Source organism: Aquarana catesbeiana, linkage group LG07, assembly GCF_042186555.1.
Source record: "Aquarana catesbeiana isolate 2022-GZ linkage group LG07, ASM4218655v1, whole genome shotgun sequence".
Taxonomy (NCBI): Eukaryota; Metazoa; Chordata; class Amphibia; order Anura; family Ranidae; genus Aquarana; species Aquarana catesbeiana.
Window position 1 is genome coordinate 252,232,447 of NC_133330.1, and position 22,109 is coordinate 252,254,555.

The 22,109-nt window shown below is 42.2% G+C and overlaps 1 protein-coding gene across 3 annotated transcripts in view; it reads right to left on the reverse strand.

Moving 5' to 3' along the window:
- The window catches only part of SH3GLB1 (SH3 domain containing GRB2 like, endophilin B1), a 130,267-nt gene that overhangs the window by 22,418 nt on the left and 85,740 nt on the right, over positions 1-22,109 (reverse strand). For all 3 annotated transcript variants that reach the window (XM_073593196.1, XM_073593197.1, XM_073593198.1), the window contains 2 exons: positions 15,461-15,550; positions 8,036-8,136 (listed from right to left, as the gene is read on the reverse strand). In XM_073593196.1, the coding sequence (XP_073449297.1) occupies positions 8,036-8,136; positions 15,461-15,550 (191 nt within the window). The remainder of the gene's footprint in view (positions 1-8,035; positions 8,137-15,460; positions 15,551-22,109) is intronic.

The window sequence follows — 22,109 nt, forward strand, 5'->3', positions numbered from 1 at the left end:
GAAACCTCTGAGGGGGCACCCCCCGTAACTCCAGCTTGTAACCGCGAGATATAATTGAGGTTACCCACTCGTCTTGAATTGTTGTTTTCCAAACATCCGCAAACTGCAACAGCCTTCCCCCCACCCGATGGAGTGGGAGCGTCCCCTCAAAAGGAGGGCTTGGTGCTGGGTTTAGAATAATTTTGGACCCAGGGATTTTTCTGGCCCTTGCCTTGCGGTTTGCCCCTGGCCCTAGTGCCCTGTTGGCAGCGGAACCACCCTAACACTGAGACATTTAAGGAAGCAGTCCCTGAGCTTTTAACGAGGGACGTTTGGTGCTTTTCTTCACAGGAAGTGGAGAACTCTTCCCTCCGGAAATCTGGATATATTTGTCCAAGTAATCACCGAATAAACCTTCCCCATGAAACAGGAAACCTGCCAATAACTTTTTACAAGGAAGCTCCCTGACCATTTCTTAAGCCATAAAATTCTGCGCATATGTACAGACAAGAGAGCCAGGCGAGAAACCTGCTGTATTGAATCCTTTAAAGCATCAACAGCAAAACACAGCGCTCGAGAAATATCTGTCTTACTTCAGGCAGATCATTCTCCTGGTTAGGCCTATCCAGCCATTTGACTTGATCCTTTACGGACTGGCAAATACCAATTGCTGAAACAGCTGGCTGAATGGCTGAACTGACCAAAGAAAAGGAAGCCTTTAATAATAACTCCAATTTCTTGTCAACAAGGTCTTTCAAGCCCTGTGCGTTATCTACCGGACAAGTTAAGTTCTTGTTTAACCACTTGCCGCCTGCCATATAGCAGAATGGCGGCGGCAAAGTGGTTTCAATAACCTGACTGGGCGTCATGACGTCCTCAGGATATTGAGCCGCTGTGCGCCCCTGGGGGTTTGCATCACGGCGATCGTTGTTGCGGGGTGTCAGTCTGACACCCCACAACACCGATCTAGGTAAAGAGTCTCTGGCGGAGACTCTCTACCATGTGATCAGCCGTGTCCAATCACAGCTGATCATGATGTAAATAGGAAGAGCCGGTGATCGGCTTTTCCTCACTCGCGTCTGACAGACGCGAGTAGAGGAGAGCCGATCGGCTGCTCTCCTGACGGGGGGGGGGGGGGGGGGGGGTCTGTGCTGATTGTTTATCAGCACAGCCCCCCCCCCTCAGATCCCACCCAGGACCACCAGGGAAGCCGCCCAGGACCACCAGGATGGCCATCCACACTGGACCACCAGGTATGCCCCCTAGACCCCCAGGGAAATACTAATCTGTCCCCAGGCAGCTGCCAATCAGTGCCCACTCACAATGCCTACCACTGCCAATGCAACCAGGGATGCCTATCAGTGCCCACTCACAATGCCTACCACTGCCAATGCAACCAGGGATGCCCATCAGTGCCCACTCACAATGCCTACCACTGCCAATGCAACCAGGGATGCCCATCAGTGCCCACTCACAATGCCTACCACTGCCAATGCAACCAGGGATGCCCATCAGTGCCCACTCACAATGCCTACCACTGCCAATGCAACCAGGGATGCCCATCAGTGCCCACTCACAATGCCTACCACTGCCAATGCAACCAGGGATGCCCATCAGTGCCCACTCACAATGCCTACCACTGCCAATGCAACCAGGGATGCCCATCAGTGCCCACTCACAATGCCTACCACTGCCAATGCAACCAGGGATGCCCATCAGTGCCCACTCACAATGCCTACCACTGCCAATGCAACCAGGGATGCCCATCAGTGCCCACTCACAATGCCTACCACTGCCAATGCAACCAGGGATGCCCATCAGTGCCCACTCACAATGCCTACCACTGCCAATGCAACCAGGGATGCCCATCAGTGCCCACTCACAATGCCTACCACTGCCAATGCAACCAGGGATGCCCATCAGTGCCCACTCACAATGCCTACCACTGCCAATGCAACCAGGGATGCCCATCAGTGCCCACTCACAATGCCTACCACTGCCAATGCAACCAGGGATGCCCATCAGTGCCCACTCACAATGCCTACCACTGCCAATGCAACCAGGGATGCGCATCAGTGCCGCGCATCAGTGCCCCGCATCAGTGCCGCCCATAAGAACCCATCTTTAGAGCCTTTCAGTGCCCAGTGTCACCTATCAGTGCCCATCAGTGCTGCCTACCAGTGCCCTTCAGTGCAGAATATCAGTGTCACCTCATCGGTGCCGCCTTATCAGTGCCCATCAGTGAAAGAGAAAACGTACTTATTTACAAAATTTTTTTTAACAGAAACAAAAGCAAACTTTTATTTTTTTCAAAACTTTAGGTCTTTTTTTATTTGTGATGGATGACTGCGCAATTGTCATTCAAACTGCGACAGCACTGAAAGCTGAAAATTGGTCTGGGCAGGAAGGTGTATAAGTGCCCTGTATTGAAGTGGTTAAGGAATAGACTGCTGCATCTATGGCTGGCATGCTCCATTTTTTAACAAACTTTTCATCCATGGGATAGAAAAGGGAAAACCTTTTAAGAGGCAAAAAAGTCCTGTCGGGATGTTCCCAATCAGCATACACCGCCTGTTCCAACAGGGGGTGCAGCGGGAAAGTCTGGGCGAACTGAAAAGGTCTCAGAGATCCCAAAGAGGACCAGGGGGGCTCAGTCACCTCTGCAAGAGACAACTTAAAGGCAGAACAAACCATTTCGGTCAAAGTCAGGATCAAATACCTCTGCGACAGAGGCAGATATCGAGTGGATATCTTCTTGTCCAGATTGCTCGAAAGCAGACTCATCTGCTGGGCACTCCATTGAATCCTGAGCTTTAAGCTCTTCCCCATCCTCAACCCATTCCTGTCAAGACAAAGACTACGGGGAGGGGGATCTGTCACGCTTCCTGCCACCCTGCGGGATAGAGGCAATCATGCCGGCAATCCTGTGCTCTAACCCAGCTAACTGTGCTCTAACAATGCAAATTTTCGTGTGCCCAGATAAAGGCTATGGCGCATGTGCGGCAAATTCGTGCGCGCCATGCCCGCCAAGCTGCTGAGCCCAGTGGCACTCTTGCAAACGCACGTGCGCTATGGTGAACCAAGGCAAAATGGTGCGCCATCATACGGGTAAAAAACAGCCAGACACAGGCAAAAAAGGAACACTTTGAAAACACCCACAGCTAGCCCAGAACTCCCCCGTATGGTCACCGCACATGTGTCCAGCCCTTAGCTAGCTTGACTGATTGTAACAATCAATGGGACACCGTACAATAATAAAAACAAGGAGTTTCACTTACCCATCCAGGCGCAGGGCCACTTAGGAAGTAAGGGCCCAATCTTCACCCTCCACTGCGGGTTCCTGTCACTTGGACCTTCAAGAACTGGGTACCCTTTAATGTTTAAGGTCCACTCCCTTGGACCTGTACAGCACCCTGCAGGAAATGCCTTAGCGCTGTAGTGTCCAGGATTTCCTCTCCGCAGGGTCCAGCGCCTGGAGGCCACATTACAGGCAAAACCTTGCAGGATCTTGAGTCTTCTTTGCGAGGCTCGGGTACCATTTATCTAAGCATAAAAGCCTGTGTCAAATGGATCCGATCAGTCAATACCTTAATTCATTTTTGGAATCGTTTGTGGGACTAGAGACCTGGAGCTCAGAGAGCTCAAACCATCTGTGCCATCCACCTCGCAGACACTAATAAAAAACTAAAGTACTTCCTGTATGGGAAGGGTTATATAGGGGATCACTTCATGTCTGAAGACCTTTGGTCTACCAGTGTCCATTCACCTAACGAAGTATAACCCAGCAGGTAATGAATATTAGCCTGACTCTCTGTCCTATGATGTATGAAAAATAAATAGGTGTACCAAGCTTGTAGCATCATACTCAAACAGACTAGAGGCTGTAATTGGTGCCCAAGGTGCTTCAACAAAGAATTGAGCATTTTAATTTTTTATTAATTTTTAATTATAACAAAATTTGCAAAGATTTTAAATAAACTTTTCACGTTGTCATTATGGGGTATTGTTTGTAGAATTTTGAGAAAAATAATGAATTTAATCCATTTTGGAATAAGGCTGCAACATAACAAAATGTGGAAAAAGTGAAGCACTGAATACTTTCTGGATGCACTGTATATTATATTTTTTGCTTATTGGAATTGGATAGGATTTGAATGCCTTAATACCTGTAACCTATGGTAAATTAATTGCAAGCTTATTACTCTTCATTAGGAGTATAAGGAATCTGACCAAAAAAAAAAAAAAAAGTCCCTTTATACATCAAACTATAATAATTTTTGTTTTAGGTCATTCACATTTGTACAGCATACACTTTTAGTTTCTCCTAACCTGCTGTGTGTGAAAAGGAGAACTAGAGTTAAAGTCAAAAATCCAGTAAACAGAATATGCACACTTGGGGGGCTATTAAAGTGAAGAGCGGATGCTGCTATCTACAGGACACACTCAATGACTCATACAATGCGTGTTACGCTGTAAATGTGGAACCTGCAGTGTCTGTTCGGGTGTTCTCTGCACATGTGGAGAATGCGCTGTGATAGTAGAGCTCAGTCACATGACTGACAACGGATTACTCTGGATTCCAATGCACACCGAGTTTCTCAGCCCACAGCGGAAGCTACAGAAAGTGGGAGTCCACCTCGTTTATTAAACTGAAAAAACTCCAGCATCATGTAGTCCTTTCCTCCCCAACCTGACTGACACTGGCCCCACCTTTCATTCATTGGATTTAAAGATGAGGTCCAGCCTCCTGTGAAAAAAATAAAAGTCAGCAGCTACAAAAACTGTAGCTACAGACTTTTAAAAAACAGCCACTCACCTGCCCCACGATTCAGCGGTGTGCTCATCTCAGTTGGTTTCACCCGCTGTCTTCTTTCCTTGGTGCCAGCTATGGGCAGCCAGTTGTGATAATTTGCAGCCTCACAGCTGGGTGCCAACTGCGCATGCACTCGCAGTGCTGGGACGGATGGAGGAGAACTTCTTCTTCCGATCGGCTAGGCAGTAGAGCAGAAACCTGTCAAAATTGGGTACCCGCTCCCCCTCTGCTCCTCAAAAGTGGCAATTCTTCAAGAAGAGAGGGGGATAAGTCATTAAAGCGGAATTTCCCTTTTTGGGTGGAGCTCCCCTTTAAGTTTTCTCAATCGCTGAAACTCAGCATCACATGTGGGTATTGCCTTGGGCAGTATTCATGCAAATTCATCCTGCCTAGGAATACCCACACCTCTAAACACAGATATGAATCCTTCAATAAATTCCAATATAGGCATAACCCCTCCCAAGAGTTGGCCTACTGTTTGTATTGGGGCTGAGTGCTGGAATGTCTCCAGGACAGTATGCACAGCACCCTGCTGGCCCTTCCCACCAGCCATGATATGCTCACATTGCAGAGGCCCCGTGATGTTGTCACTGGAACTAAACTAAGATATGAACCATGAAACAAAAAATAAAAAGGTTTTAATAAAAATGTAATTAGCATGATATTGAAGGGAGGGGGGTTGTGTATGAGTAAGGAGGAACCAGGGGAGGCAAAACACAACCAGAATAATCTTCAGTTTTCATTTTCTCTGCTGGACTACACATATGACACAATACTGTGCAAACGTTTTGAGCACTTGTGAAAAAGTGCTGAAAACTGAGAATACTTTCAGAAATCATTGAATTAATATTTTTTTATTTACCAATTAAGAAGCTACAAAGTGTATAAACAGAAGATAACCTGTATCCAATCAAAATTCGGTGTTTCCACACTTTGAATTTAACCACTTAAGGACCACCCCACATATATGTACTGCGGTAGGGCAGCCTTTAAGCGCAAAATCACCTGTACATGATTGCTGTTGGCTCTGGGGTGCATGCGCAGCTGGAGCCGCGCACCCACCGTGATTGGACTCAGCGGGACCCAAATCAGCGGGTCCGGTGGCCCACCGATCATTCACTGGAGAGGTAGAACGGCGGTCTGCCTATGTAAACAAGGCGGTCTGCCTCTGTCAGAGGGATTTTGTGTTCCTGCTAATCAGGAACACAGATCTCTCTCTTCCTTCAGTTAAGCCATCCCCCACATAGTTATAAATCACTCCCTAGGAGCACACTTAACCCTTTGATCGCCCCTAATGTTAACCCCTTCCCTGTCGGTGTCATTTATACAGTGACAATGCATTTGTTTTTAGCACCAATCACTGTATTGGTGTCACTGGTTTCCAAAAAGTGTAATTTAGTGTCAGATTTGTCCACCGCAGTCCTGCTAAAAATCGCTGATCGCCACCATTACTAGTAAAAACAATTAAAAAAAAGTCCATAAGTCTATCCCATAGGTTGTAGACACTAAGTTTTGCACAAACCAATCAATATTCCCTTAATGGGATTTTTTTTACCAAAAATATGTAGCAGAATACACATTGGCCTAAGTTGATTAAGAAATTTTTTATATTTTTTTTTTTTTTTTTTTAGATTTTTTACATTTTTTTTTTTATTTAACCACTTCCCATCCAGGCCAATTCTGACATTTCTCTCCTACATGTAAAATTCATCTTTTTTTGCTAGAAAACTACATAGAACCCCCAAACATTATATATGTTTTTTTTAGCAAAGACCCTAGAGAATGGCGGTTGTTGTAACTTTTTATCTCGCCTGGTATTTGCGCAGCAATTTTTCGAACATCTTTTAAAAAAAAAAAAAAAAAAAACAGTTTCATGCCTAACATGTCAGGCTTCAACATTGCACACGCTCATGAAATGGTGGCAAACTTCGGTATTTAAAAATCCCTATAAGCAACACTTTTAATTTTTTTTACTGGTTACATGTTTTGAGTTACAGAGGAGGTCTAGGGCTAGAATTATTGCTCTCGCTCCAACATTTGCGGCGATACCTCACATGTGTGGTTTTAACACCATTTTCATATGTGGGCGGGACTTGCGTATGCGTTCACTTCTGCGTGCGAGCACACGGGGACAGGGGCACTTTAAATTTTTTTTATTTCTTTTTTTAAATTTTACTTTTCTTTTTTTAGTTTGACACTTAAAAAAAAAAATTGATCACTTTTATACCTATTACAAGGGATGTAAACATCCCTTGTAATAAGAATATGGCATGATCGGTCCTCTTTACAGTGAGATATGGGGTCAATAAGACCCCACATCTCACCTCTAAGCTGGGAAGCCTAAAATAAAAAAATAAAACGATCTCAGCTTCCCAGCGGAGGCGCCGCCATTCGTGTGAATGCAGAGCCCGGGTGTGATGTCATAACATCGCGCCCGGCCTCTGAACGATCATAGAGACTCCGGCGACCATCTGGTCCTCCGGAAATCCCTATGATCACCATCCGGGGCCGGTGGATCCCGTCTCCGACTCACCGATCGAAGCACCGGAGGGCGGCGGGGCGTCCCCTCTCGTCGCCCCTAAGAATGATCAAGTGGCGGAACAGCCACTTCCTATGTTCGTTCCTATGGTGTAGGGAATCGCCGGCCGAACAAGACGATATCTGAATGATGCCTGTAGCTTCAGAAATCATTCAGATATACCCAGTGCAAAGTCAAGGACGTCATATGACGTACCTTGGGCGGGAAGTAGTTAATATGTTTTACAGCAGAAAGTACAAAAAAATATTTTTTTCAAAATTTGGCTCTTTTGTTTATAGCGCAAAAAATAAAAACCAGAGGGGATGAAATATCCACCAAAAGAAAGCTCTATTTGTGCGAAAAAAAAGGACATCAATTTTATTCGGGTACATGATCGCACACCTGCGGAATTTTCAGTTAAAGTAACGCAGTGCCGTATTGCAAAAAAAGGGCCTGGTTATTAAGGGGGTAAAACCTTCCGGGGCTGAAGTGGTTAAAGACTGCATCGATTCTCCCAGGTGCACTTGCACTCAGTTAGCCCTCATTCAGATAAGCCTCCTGCATTTGTTTCATTTAAATGAAACATAGATAAACTTTACATTTCCCAGAACAATTTCTCGTGCATTTAAATGTACCTCCATTTACATGAATTTACACACATTCAGAATAGCTAATCTGTGCCTTTTCTAAAGTAAAAAACAAAACAAAGAAATGCTATTTCGTACCTGCCAAGCTGTTTCTGAAGGTCCAGCATATACTGATAACACTGTGCAAAATAGGTCATCTGGGCTTCCACAAAGTCATTCAAACAACGCAGATGATGTGCCTTTGGAATAAATGAAATTCAAATGAAATTATTACCTAGTGCTCCATTACGCATATACGAATGAGTACACCTTGAAAGAACATGTTTTGCTGAATTTCTCTTCTCCCTCCTGATGTCGCCTGGCTGCATTTCAGAAAATCTCCCGGCTTAGCCAAACAGGCCAACAAGCCAGGGAAAAAGATTAAAAGTGGAACTTTACATAAAACTCTAGTTTTACAGCAAGATTGTGGAAGTAAATTTTCACTCTCCAGTATCATTAAAGAAAACCTGTCACACTATGTTTCAAGGAAGCACTTATCTGAAAGTTAACACACACAATACTTAACCTTTCCTTCTGAAAGAGCTGCTGAACTGCTGTGTTTCTGGGAAATGGGTCTCCCTAATGTCCAATGTGAAACAAGTACTTTTGGAGAATGTTAATCTCCTAGGTCCTCCACAGTTCTCTCTGGTTCCTTCAGCTGACCATATTGTCTCCTGTGGTGAGCTGCAGAGGACCCAGGAGATTAACACTTCCCGAACAGTTTGCTTCCCAACAGGACTTCAGAGGACCATTTCTCAGCAAATATACTCAATTTCCTGTCATCAGGACAGGAAGTAAAAGTCCAGTAAATGGTTCCCAAAAATAAAAACCCAACATTTACCCACTCTAACCAAGACAAAGAAAGATTCTGACTGGAGTTGCGCTTTAATAAATGCGAAGCTTTTATTTTAAACTAGATAGAACTAAAGTCATAAAAAAATGCAGGCTTATAGATCAAGTAAACATTGCTTTATATAAAAATGAATAATATCCCAGTTCCAAACATAAAGTAATTGTATGGCAACTCCACTTCACATGCATCACTTCACCTAAGGACAGCCAGATGCCATGGAAGATAATGAACACCCAGCAGTCGACGCTTTGACTGCACAGTTTTACAGAGGTAATGTCTCATTCATTAATATTGTATAGACTAATCGATGTCATCCACTGCAGTTAAGTATAACTTTAGAGTGACAGCTGACTTGCTCTGTGCCAACTACAGGTAAGGATGCGGCTTTATCCTTCTATATGGACCTGGTTATACCCTGCACCCATTACAGATAAGAGTATATACCAAGCAGGTAATAGATGCCACTTTTTTCTGTGTACTTGCCTCAATTAGACCAACTCTATGCGCTTGAGTGCGCTTCCAATACCATCAAACATCCAGAGTAACAAAAGTTAAAAAAGCATAATAATGTGAATACGGCTCGGAGAGAGCTTATACCATACACCAAATTATAATTTGAAAAACTTCAAACAGATTTTATTTAAAAAAAAACTGTTAGAAAAACACACAAATTATAAAAAAAAAAAAAAAAAAACACTCACAAAAGCCATGTTTAGTATCTATATACCATATTTATCAGCGTATAACACGTACCTTAACTTTAAGAGGGAAGTTTCAGCAAAAAAAACTTTACACAGCCCCCTTTCATTATAAATACCCCCCCCTGCACTCCCAGGAGAACCCCCCCCCCCAGCCTCCTGGCACAGCGCTGCCATTATACTGAGAGAAAACTTCACACTGTCAGCCCCTTCTCATACACCGCTCCTCCTGTGTCACTCTCATTGTAAATCAAAGCTTCTAAATACCTCCATTAACACCGGACCCGGTCATGTGACTTCTCTCCTCTCTTTCATTGTCATGTGACCGCTCTCCTCCTCCAATCAAAAATTACACACGAGGAGGCGAGCAGCCACGCGTGGCAATAATTGAGGGATTTAGGGGCTTAGATTTACATTGAGAGTGACACAGGAGGAGTGGTATATGACAAAGGGCTGGCAGTAATGTTTTCTGAACTTTAAAAAGTTTACTGGGGCGGGTCGGCCTGACACCCTCCCAATAGGTGGCACCTGGGGCGGACCGCCTGATCTCAGCCCCTTGTTGGTAAAAAACAGATATCCACGTATGACACGCAGGGATGGATTACCCTCTATTTTCAGGGTAAAAAAAGTGTGTGTTATACGGCGATCAATATGGTATTCAGCTTGCCTGGCATGTTTTGTCCTATCTAGGAGGGTAAAGGGGAGCCCTTATATGTAGTGGGCACAGGGTGAGCCGTCTAACTATAAAGTTACACTTGCCTATGGTGGATGGCATTCGGATTCCTCCTGTATTGAAACTGTACTGTTTGCCCCAATGTTATAAAGTGCTGTGCAAACTGTTGGAGCTATATAAATCCTGTATAATAATAATTATTCATAAATCTTGTATGGATGCATCACTGAGAACTGACCTCTAACACTGTGGGGTCTAAGCTTCCAGTGAGTGTTCATCTCAATTCCACAGCATCTAGGTGTCCTTAGATAAAAGGTGTATTGCATGTGAAACAGACCGTTGCAACACCTCAACTTTATGTTCAGAAACAAATTAGAACAGGGACTGCATTAGTTCTTGTACAAGTTTATTGTCAAGCAATATTTGCCATTTAAGCACCGCATCTCTTATGATTTTTGTGTACTGTATATCCTCTGATGTATGCTGATTGCTAACTTTAACTAGAAAAGATAGCACTGGCTTTTATTATGTCTGTACCAGAAGCAACTTAAAGTGTTACTAAACACAGTAATATGAAAATAGTTCCTCTGCCCCCCCACAGTACACACAGCTTATAAATCTTCTTTACACATTAAACTACCACTACACAGTGAGGACAGAAAGTATTCAGACCCCCTTAAATTTTTCACCTTTTGTAACATTGCAGACATTTGCTAAAATCATTTAAGTTCCATTTTTTCCTCATTAATGTACACTCAGCACCTCATATTGACAGAAAAAACACAGAATTGTTGACATTTTTGCAGATTTATTATAAAAGAAAAACTGAAATATCACATGGTCCTAAGTATTTAGACCCTTTGCTCAGTATTTAGTAGAAGCACCCTTTTGATCTAATACAGCCATGAGTCTTTTTGGGAAAGATGCAACAAGTTTTTCACACCTGGATTTGGGGATCCTCTGCCATTCCTCCTTGCAGATCCTCTCCAGTTCTGTCAGGTTGGATGGTAAATGTTGGTGGACAGCCATTTTTAGGTCTCTCCAGAGATGCTCAATTGGGTTTAAGTCAGGGCTCTAGCTGGGCCATTCATGAACAGTCACGGAGTTGTGAAGCCACTCCTTCGTTATTTTAGCTGTGTGCTTAGGGTCATTGTCTTGTTGGAAGGTAAACCTTCGGCCCCGTCTGAGGTCCTGAGCACTCTGGAGAAGGTTTTCGTCCAGGATATCCCTGTACCTGGCCGCATTCATCTTTCCCTCGATTGTAACCAGTCGTCCTGTCCCTGCAGCTGAAAAACACTCCCACAGCATGATGCCGCCACCACCATGCTTCACTGCTGGGACTGTATTGGACAGGTGATGAGCAGTGCCTGGTTTTCTCCACATATACTGCTTAGAATTAAGGCCAAAATGTTCTATCTTGGTCTCACCAGACCAAAGAATCTTATTTCTCACCATCTTGGAGTCCTTCAGGTGTTTTTTTTTTTTTGTTAGCACTATGTGGACTTTCATGTGTCTTGCACTGAGGAGAGGCTTCCGTCGGGCACTCTGCCATAAAGCCCCGACTGGTGGAGGGCTGCAGTGATGGTTGACTTTCTACAACTTTTTCCCCATCTCCCGACTGCATCTCTGGAGCTCAGCCACAGTGATCTTTGGGTTCTTCACCTCTCTCACCAAGGCTCTTCTCCCCCAATAGCTCAGTTTGGCTGGACGACCAGCTCTAGGAAGGGTTCTGGTCGTCCCAAACATCTTCCATTTAAGGATTATGGAGGCCACTGTGCTCTTAGGAAACTTAAGTACAGCAGAATTTTTTTTGTTACCTTGGCCAGATCTGTGCCTTGCCACAATTCTGTCTCTGAGCTCTTCAGGCAGTTCCTTTGACTTCATGATTCTCATTTGCTCTGACATGCACTGTGAGGTCTTATATAGACAGGTGTGTGGCTTTCCTAATCAAGTCCAATCAGTATAATCAAACACAGCTGGACTCAAATGAAGGTGTAGAACCATCTCAAGGATGATCAGAAGAAATGGACAGCACCTGAGTTAAATATATGAGTGTCACAGCAAAGGGTCTGAATACTTAAGACCATGTGTATATTTCAGTTTTTCATTTTTAATAAATCTACAAAAATGTCAACAATTCTGTGTTTTTCTGTTAATATGAGGTGCTGTGTGTACATTAATGAGGAAAAAAAATGAACTTAAATGATTTTAGCAAATGGCTGCAATATAACAAAGAGTGAAAAATCTAAGGGGGTCTGAATACTTTCCGTCCCCACTGCATACCTTTTTTGCTAATCTGTATACCACGGTCACATGATAAACTGCACAGTTTGTCCAGTGCTGAGAGTTCAGGTAGGAGATTTCTACTACAGCCTGTATACATACCCACATGTGTAATGTCAATATCATGTGATCTTAACAGTTCAACTGAAAGAGGAAATGTTCTCTCCAGCAATAGAGACTAAACTGAGCATGTGTAGGACGGCTACTCTCACTGTATTATATGGTCTTGCCAAGATACAGTGCAGGAGGGAAGGATCTGTCCATATAGTGTCAAAGAGCCTTTTTACACAATGCAGAGGATTAACCCCTTAAGTTGCACAGTGAGTATAACAAGCATGCTATTCTGTATATGCAGACAGATTTTACTGTTGTGAGTTTAGTAACACTTTAAAGCCTATCACTGAAAAAGGGGACAATTCCATGTGACAGAATATCAAGAGGATGTTTCAGCCACAAGATGGCAGATCTTATGAGCACCAATGTCGGTACATCGAGAAACTCTTGCTTAAAGCGTTAACCCAGGACCCTGCATTCACTATATCTGGTCTCCCACAGTACACAGAAATGCAATTATTTTAGTACATATAAACTGCCAAATAACTTTTCTCTTCAGCAGTATATAGCAGTCTTGTGATTTCTATCAGTTCCTGGTGAAGCTTGTAGGAGTTTTCATACTGCAATGAGCTTCCTATGAGGCTGCAGGGCTCCTGACCCTCTGTCTGGACAAGCTCACATACACTCTCCCAAAAAAAAAAAAAAAAAAAAAAAAACAAACCTCTCTAGCAATACACACCAAACTGAGCATGTACAGCCTGACTCCAAAGCAGCCTTTTTACACAACGCAGAGTATTAACCACTTAGGTTCCACAGTAAGTAGAACAAGCATGCTTTACTGCATATACAAGTGAACATATTCGCCAGCACACCATGGATCAACACTTCTGTCCAAAGGGTTATTTTATCTAGAGATCACATCACAGAAATAAGTTACTGCATATAGAGACTATAGAGATAAACCAAAGAGAGGTCTTAGAGGCTATGAAATAATGAATTAAACTTTAGAAGAAACTCCATTCACCACTTTTGTGAAAAATATTATAATGCACAGCAGATGTCACAGATGCAAAAACTTTGGAGGCACAGAAGTATACAGATGCAGATCTGCACCCTTCAAAAACTATCCCAATGGTGACTAATACAGTATTTACATAATAGTAAGTTTATATGAGACACAATCAGAAATTAATCTGCAGCTGCTTGGAGACTTGAAGGCAGATTGAGGTGCGAGAAATCAAGATATACAGGCATGTGTTGGAAGAGAGCATACGTGAACCTTTGTTCAGAGGGCTGTTTCTGGGGTTCTGAATATAATGTAGTGAGAAAGAAGCCTCTAATTCACACATAGCTTGTGTGCAAAATTGATCTGGTGCATAGAAATAGATTTTGTGTTAGGTTCAGCCTATCTAGGAAACCACCTTCTGGGGTGCAGAACAGAAGGCAGAGCGGCGACTAAATAGTTTGTTTGAGCCACAAGCTGGGCCAAACGAACCATCATCTTCACCAAAAGATGCACCAGCTGGGAGCTATGTATAAACTGTATGTAGCCTTAGCTACATACAGTATACAATACTGTGTTCTGGCAGTGAGATGGGAACTTCTCGTTCCACACCTGAAAAGAATCTGAGCTGCATTTAGCTCTTCATGGGGAGCTTTGTATTCTAAGGACTGGCGGAAGTGGAGATGCAGACAGATGACTATGTCACCCCCACCTCAGCCAATCAGAGGAAGCTTTGTATTAATTCATAGAACACTAAGCCTACACCTCAGCCCGACTCATTTTTTGTTCTAGGTGTGGGATGGGAAGTTCCCATCCAGCTGCCAGAACACAGCACTGTATACTGTATGTAGCCAATGCTACATACAGTATACACAGCACTCTCAGCTGGTTCATCTTTTAGTAAAGGTAATAGTTCATTTGGCCCAGCTTGTGGTCCAAACAAACTATTTAAACTTCACTAAAAGTTGAAGATCAGCTTTTATTTTTATTTATTTATTTTAAAAAAGAGTATGTAAACCTAACATTTTATATTCCTGATATGTGCCTGCTGTATCATGTACTTGTGTGTAAAAAGTATCCTGTTCTCTTTGTATTGCTTGCATTGTGTGAAATCTCTGGTGTTCCTGCCAGTCTCTCTGCTTTTCTATCAAAAACTGACCACAGGGAGCCCACTGTTCTGCCTTCCTCACTTAGTTCTCCTTACTTGAAATTAATAATAAAAAAATAAAAACAGTGTACAGAGACGACTGACCGCTTAGTCCCTAGGGGTAATTTTGCATATACTATTTGTTCGTAGCTTTGATGGGTATTGTGTTGAAATCGCACCTTGCAAATGTAACATAGCTCACTCTCGATGAACCCTTGAATGGACAAGATGGACAAGGCTGTCATCTCTGTATTGTTACCCTGTGATGAAAATAAAGTACTGGAGGAAAAAAATAAAAATAAACTGGCCACATTAGGCATGAGAGCGCAGTGTAGTCAGTTCTCTAGCTGTGCGGAGAACTCAGTGTGCTCTCCTCCAATGATGAGACTTGTCCTGACAAACCACCTCTGCACAGTCATTCACTGGGACGACCAGTGTGCTGCTGCTTCTCCATCCCCAGCTCTCTGAGCTACTTATGCAGCTGAGAACAGCGACTATGTGATCACTTAAACGGGAAACAAAAACAAAAAAAGAAAGGTATTTATAGTGTTTTTTTAATATCTATACACAAATGTTTTGTCTTTCATTTCTAATTTAAACTCAATAGGTTGTTTTTCAAGGTAAGGGTTTACATATACGTTATTTGTATCTGGCCACAAATAGTTATAACTGCAACAATTCAGTTATACAAAAATCTGAGTCAGCAAATTCAATTTCCCTGAAAAATGGGCAGCTACAGTTAAATGCAAACCTATATCAGCCAACAGGTTAGATCACGTGAACCTATTACCATTGTCCATGTTTATAACTTACATGTGTACTGCTTATGCCTTCTAGCAGTAATCTAGTAATCTCAGCTTGGCGGTCAAATTCACTTTGCGTTATTCGGAGTTCCTGTTCAGACTGCAAAGAGAGAATAGCAATGATGAATGGCCTTCACTGTGTACATTTCCAAAGACAGTCAGTTTGAGTAATCAATAGTGCACAGTATTCTATTACTGGATGTGCTCCGCTTGTTAGTCTGCAGAGAAGGCAATGACCCATGGGCTGCTTTCACCAGCCACAGTTCATAGGCTCAAATGCAGCTTGCACATTAGAGACAGTTTTAACCTAGAACAGTAAACACAAGAGCTCCTAAGTTTTCTTCATTCCCTGAAACACTAAACGGAGGTTTTATTTCAAGTGACTTACTTAGTTTAGCCAATATACTAACCACATGAATTCACATTAACGCTCCGGCTTCCAAGTAACATAAACAACTGCTACTGCCTACCATTAAGCAATAAAAAAAAGTCTACTTGTGATTACGCAATGCATCCTATCACAAGCAAATTTCACAATACAGGGAAATGACCATTAAAAACATGTCTACGTATGCTGAAAATCTACTCAGCAAGAGTTTCATTTCTGTGAGATGAATCTATGATACATTTCTTAGGAATTTACATAAGCACCTGGTATCCACAAACAAGGGACTGCTAAGAAAGCTAGAAATATGGAGGGCCCATTCAGAACTGTGTGCCCTGATGTTGCATTACTGTGCAATGCATTAGGATAGCCCATTCAAATAATGAGCAGGTATTGTGTATGGATGACACATCACAGAACATATTGGGGTCAAATCATAAAAAAAAAAAAAAAAAAAAAAAAAAAAAAAGGAAGCAGGACTTGTGACCCACATTAGCCAACCAGAACTTTCATTAAATTTGCACTTCCAATGAAGACAATGCCTGATTCCTGTTATTACTTTAAGACCAATGTTACAGCAGTATAATTTAGTGAAGTATAAATAGCAAGATTCAACAGTTCACAGAAAAGATCTTCACAGTCTAAAAAAAGGTTTCGACTCTAGAGAAGGGAACTGCCCCTAAATCTTGTATTCATTCACCACTAAAGTAGAATAGGCAAACCCCCCCCCCCCCCATTTAAGATAGAGATAGGGAGGGTTATAACACCTGTAAGGTTTATTGTGCCATTTCGGAGATTTCCCTTTACTTCCTGTCCCATAGCCAAACAGGAAGTGAGGAAATCCATGCAAATTAAGGGATTCGCCTTGGGGACCCCCAGGTCACTAGAACTAGTGTCCTCATTGAAATATTTTCCCTCTATTACTTTTCTGGGGACAACCCAAAATTTCAGATTTTTTTTTACTTTCATGTTCAATGTTAATGGTAAGCAGGACAAATAAAGAGGGAGAATCTCCCTAATGGGGCACAGACAGAAATAAAAACACAGGTGTCTATCCATAACTAAAAAAAAAGTTTTGCCTTTATACTTTAACTATATAGACACCCATCCAAGAAACAATGGTTGTGTTTCTGGACCATTTTAGCAGAATTTCTGTTACAATACCTACCATCTCATCAAGTATCTAGTTATTTGAGAACACAAGTTTCAATCATGTGAGTGTCTGAAGCATTGGTGGCCAATATCATAGATATAGAGGGCCTCAAGTACTGCCACCAACATCGTCAAAAGGGCTGCACATAATATTCAGTGAAAGTAATGCTACAGAAAGCAGTCAAAGACTGCAAGCATGCAACAGGAGATGGTCAGAGAGTACAGTCACGTAAGAAATGATCAGAGACTGCAGACATGATACAGCAGATGGTCAGAGGCTGTAGATAAGCTACAATACATAGAGACCATGCATGACCAAACATGCTACAGAATTTGTTGGAGAGTAAAGCCTTGTACACACATCAGATTATTGGACAAATTTTCATCAGTTTTTTGTTGCATGCTAGTCTCAAATCGAAAGTGAAAAGGTTACTCACCATCAGAAAAATTTCATATAACAGAATTAAACATCAGAAGTGACGTAATGTGTTGAATTGTTTTTTGTGTTCTTTCATTTCTGAGCATGCCTAGTCTTGCTCTTCAGTTTTTGGCCAAAAAAAAAATCTGTACTAATGAAAAGGAAAAATTGGATGTTGTGGTCACATCAGACAAAAATTTTGGAGCTGTCAAAAGCAGCATACTAAACGATCAGAAAATCGGCAGATCGTTCATCGGACAAAATGTAACTTGAGATTTTCTGATCATGTGTACGGGCCCTAAGAATAAGCTTTGGGGGTCAGTCAGAAACTGGAGCTATTACATATGCCTGCTAGAAATCACAGCCTTTTAATAAAACGATGCTTACATGTCTTGTTTTTGCTCCCTATAAGGCTCTTAAAAATGACTTGTGCCACTTCTGATATTTCTCCTATTGAGATTCTCTCAATAGGAGTCCCATAAAAACAAAAAATACTGTAATGTAGTCTAAAGGTATTTGTTTCTTTAATGGCTGAATTGTAACCTAAACAGAGGCTCTTAGGGCTGCACGTTGGGCACCAAGGGTCTTAAAGAGGAAGTAAAGCCTCTGGAAAAATAAAAATGCACCCTGCAAGACAAAGGCATATATATATATATATATATATATATATATATATATATATATATATATATATATATATATATATATATATATATATATATATATATATATATATATATATTTTACACACACACTTAGGGTGTTTTACAAAGCAACCAGACACAACTTGGTGTTTGTCAAATACAAGTTAAAAAAAAATGTAAGCTACTTGGCTGTTTGGCTTATACAGTTTTAATTGCAGTTTCTGTAAATTCTTGCCATTGCAAGGGCTCATGCACACAGGACGTTTGGTATTTTTATTTTTTAACTGCCTCAAAAAGCCCCTCCATGTTAGCCTATGTGTCCATGCACACATACTGTCAGATGAGTTTGGAGGCATAAGCTTTTAGGGGAAGTAGAAAAACAAAACGGCCTGTATTTCCATGAGCAGTAAAAACGAGCTGTAAAAACTAAATACACCAAAAAACGTGTCTAAACACGTCAGGTCACATTTGTGTTTTAAATGGGAAAAAAAGCTAAAAAACGCAGGGAATACGTGCAAAAATGCGCAACAACACTAATGTAAAAACGCGGCTAAAAGTGAAAAAAAAACCAGGGATTTTTAGAGCTGGAGTTTTTAAAACGTCCTGTGTGCATGAGCCCTAAAGGAACAGGTAAATGCACAGCTGAGGAATATAAAATAGCATTTATAAATTAATTATGGTTAAGCAATAAGAGCATGCAACCCTTTTGGGGGTAAATTTGTGCTTTTTAGCCATGTCCTGACCACACTGTTAGTTTTGGGATATAAGCAACTATTGGTTTCTTAAATCTCTAGTACCCCAACAAAATAAATCTGCTGGGCTCATCAACGAGGACATATATTAATTGCTTACCTTTGATAACTAACAAATTAACAGTTAAAATTAAATTAATTACCTTTGATAACTATCAAATTCAGTCTTAACAAAATGAGTGTAACCAAAGTTTATGTTGAATGAATGGTCATAGTCAAACCACACTGCTGAGAGACTCTGCCTACAGCAGGCATGTCCAAAGTCCAGCCTGCGGGCCAGTTGCGGCCCGTGTTCCGGTTTCAAATGGCCCCACTGGTAATTATGATTAAGGGCCATCTTTTGTGGCCCTTAACAAATCCGAATGCCGCGGGGGCCACAAAAAATATATGCCCGTATTTATCGATGCCTCGGAAGGGATAGGGAGGGAGTGGGACAAGTGGCGACATATTACATACAGGAGAATCTCCTGTTTACTCAGCGGCTTCTAATAGGAAGTCCCATCTCCTGGGCTGGCATTGGGCGACTGTTCTGTCCATCATAGGAGGCGGGACTTTGTATTGAAGAGGCCGCTGATTAAACAGGAGATTCTCCTTATGTAATCTGTCGGCGCTTGTTCCGCTCCCCTCCGAGGCTGCAGATGGGCATCGATCAGGCTGCATTCAAGGCAGTGGTGAGGCTGTATTCATGGCAGTGCATTCACGACAGTGCATTCATGGCAGTGGTGAGGCTGCAGATGGGCACTGATTATACAGCATGAATGGACACTGACCCTTATTTTGCTTCACAGTTCTTTATTTAAAATTTAAGTTTTTTCCTGAAACATCCCTCTTAAAAAGTGAATAAAGACGGTATACCCAAATAACACGCCCAAGCTCATCCTTAGTGGTGCTCAGGGATTCGTTGGGGGCCACAAACAATAAATATATACATCCAAATAACACGCACAAGCTCATCTCTTCACCACACACAGCCACAAAGGCAAGAGAAGTCTTGTTGGGCAGTGTATTATTGCTTGGACAAACACATTTAGACCAAATTTTATGGTTCAAAGAATGTCAGGCAAAATGGTCGGCCCTCAAGCATGTTCACTTCATCAAATCTGGCCCTCTTTGAAAAAAGTTTGGACACCCTGGGGCCTACAAAGCAAGTCATATTAGGTGGACCCAAAAAACGTATTTAAAAGTCCCCCCAAGGTGATGGGTGTACTCTATACACAAAGCCTGAAACACAGCTGACTGACCTGAGCTAAACCCCACCATTTCTAATGACACCTTCATAAACCATCAGTGCCCAGTAGAAGCTCTCACAATCTTATGTCAAAAGCTAAGAGCTGTTACACTGAATTGACTTTATGGCTTCATTTGATTATATCCAAGCTCTTTCTGAATTGAATTCCTCAACGATTAAATCCTAACCCCCCTTACCGGTTCTCCTACAGATCTATACCCGGCCCCTTCCAGTAACTAAACTAGGGGTTCTGTCAGTCATTAATAAGCAGGTGACCAGTTTTAGATCAGTACTCAAAACTATGATTTGTATTAACCACTGACAGACTAACATTTCATATTGAGGTATCATTTCTATTTCAGACAGCATTCCAAGCTACCAAACTATGCCTCCTATACCATTCACTTTACTCATTTCGCATGCATGTATGTCGACACCACCCCCCTCTGTATAAAAAAAGTGGTAAGGGCAAAGCTGAACTCTTGGTGGGTGGGGATTAGCTCAAAATAGTTTATTACATGTTAGGGTTGATTTTCAAAACATTACATTTTTATGTATATTCTACACTTATGCTTTCGCAAATTTCGATTTGCAACCCTAAATTCTGAAACATACTTCAAAATATCACCCAACAGGGTACCAAATTATAACGCAAACAGCCAACTCCTACTTACATCATTCAGAAACAATAATGAAATTCCCAATAATTGTAACTTCATATTGTGCATTGCTACTCAAAAAAGTATATATATCAGAGGTGAATAGTCAGAAAACAATGTTACCATGTCTAGTAATATGGGTGTGAGCCTTTACTGTCTCACACACACCCATATTACTAGACAAAATAAGGCTAGTGCTGTCATGCCAGTGGGCATAACTCTACACATGCAGTGCATGAAGTAAAAACCTTCGGATGTGTTCCAATGTCTACCTATATGTGGTGTTCAGAATAATAAATGTTGTGGGAAAATGGTGTTGGCTCCAGAAATCTTTGCAAACAATAAATTGCCATGTTTCTGAAGAAAAAAAAAAAAAAAAAAAAAACAACACACACACACATGATGTAAATCATCCCGCAGTAAAGCTTTCTACTTTTTAAAAGAGAAAAATTCCTTTAGAGTGCTTTCACACTGAGGCGTTGAGGGAGTCAGTGGTAAAGCCCTGCTATTTTTAGCGGTGCTATTCGGCCACTAGCGGGACGCTTTTAACCCCCGCTAGCGACCAAAAAATGGTTAAAACCGCCAGCGCTGCCCATTGATTTCAATGGACAGAGGCGCTTTAAGAGAGGTGTGTACACCGCTCCTACAGCACTGCAAAAATGCTGCTTGCAGAACTTTTTTTTTTTTTTACCGTCCTGCAAGCGCATCGCTCCAGTGTGAAAGCACTCGGGCTTTCACACTGGAGAGAGGAGAAGCACTTTTACAGGCGCTATTTTTAGCGCTGTAGCGCCTCAGTGTGAAAGCAGTCTTAAACTACTAATATGAATAAAGTTTGTAAAGTTAGCAGATGTACCACACCTATTATCTATTTAAACGTTTAAAAGTAGAAGTCCTGCCCTTTCACACCAGAAAACCAATCGGGTCTGTCTGTCAGTTTTTTCAGTGGACCCGATCGGACCCTCGATAATCCTCTATGGAACAGCACACGTGTCCGTTTACACCTGCCAACATCCAATATGATCCACTAAAAACAGATGGATGGAGATCTGTTCCGCATTCATCTAGTGCAGTGGTCATCAACCCTGTCCTCAGGGCCCACTAACAGGCCAGGTTTTACGTATTACCTTGGGGAGATGCAGACTAGAATACTGCAATCACTGAGCAGCAAATGATATCACCTGTGATGTATTTCAGTTATCTTGCAAACCTGGCCTGTTGGTGAGCCCTGAGGACAGGGTTGATGACCACTGATCTAGTGGATCGGTTAGCAGTCTGGTGTAAACGGACAGGTGGTCCATTTACATCCGGCTGCCCATAGAGGAGAGAGGGCTGTGTCTGTGTCCGCTCTGCATAAGTGGAACCGACACGGACCAGCCATTCGCCTGCTCAGTGGAGAAGGGCCCTAAGAGGAAATACCGCAA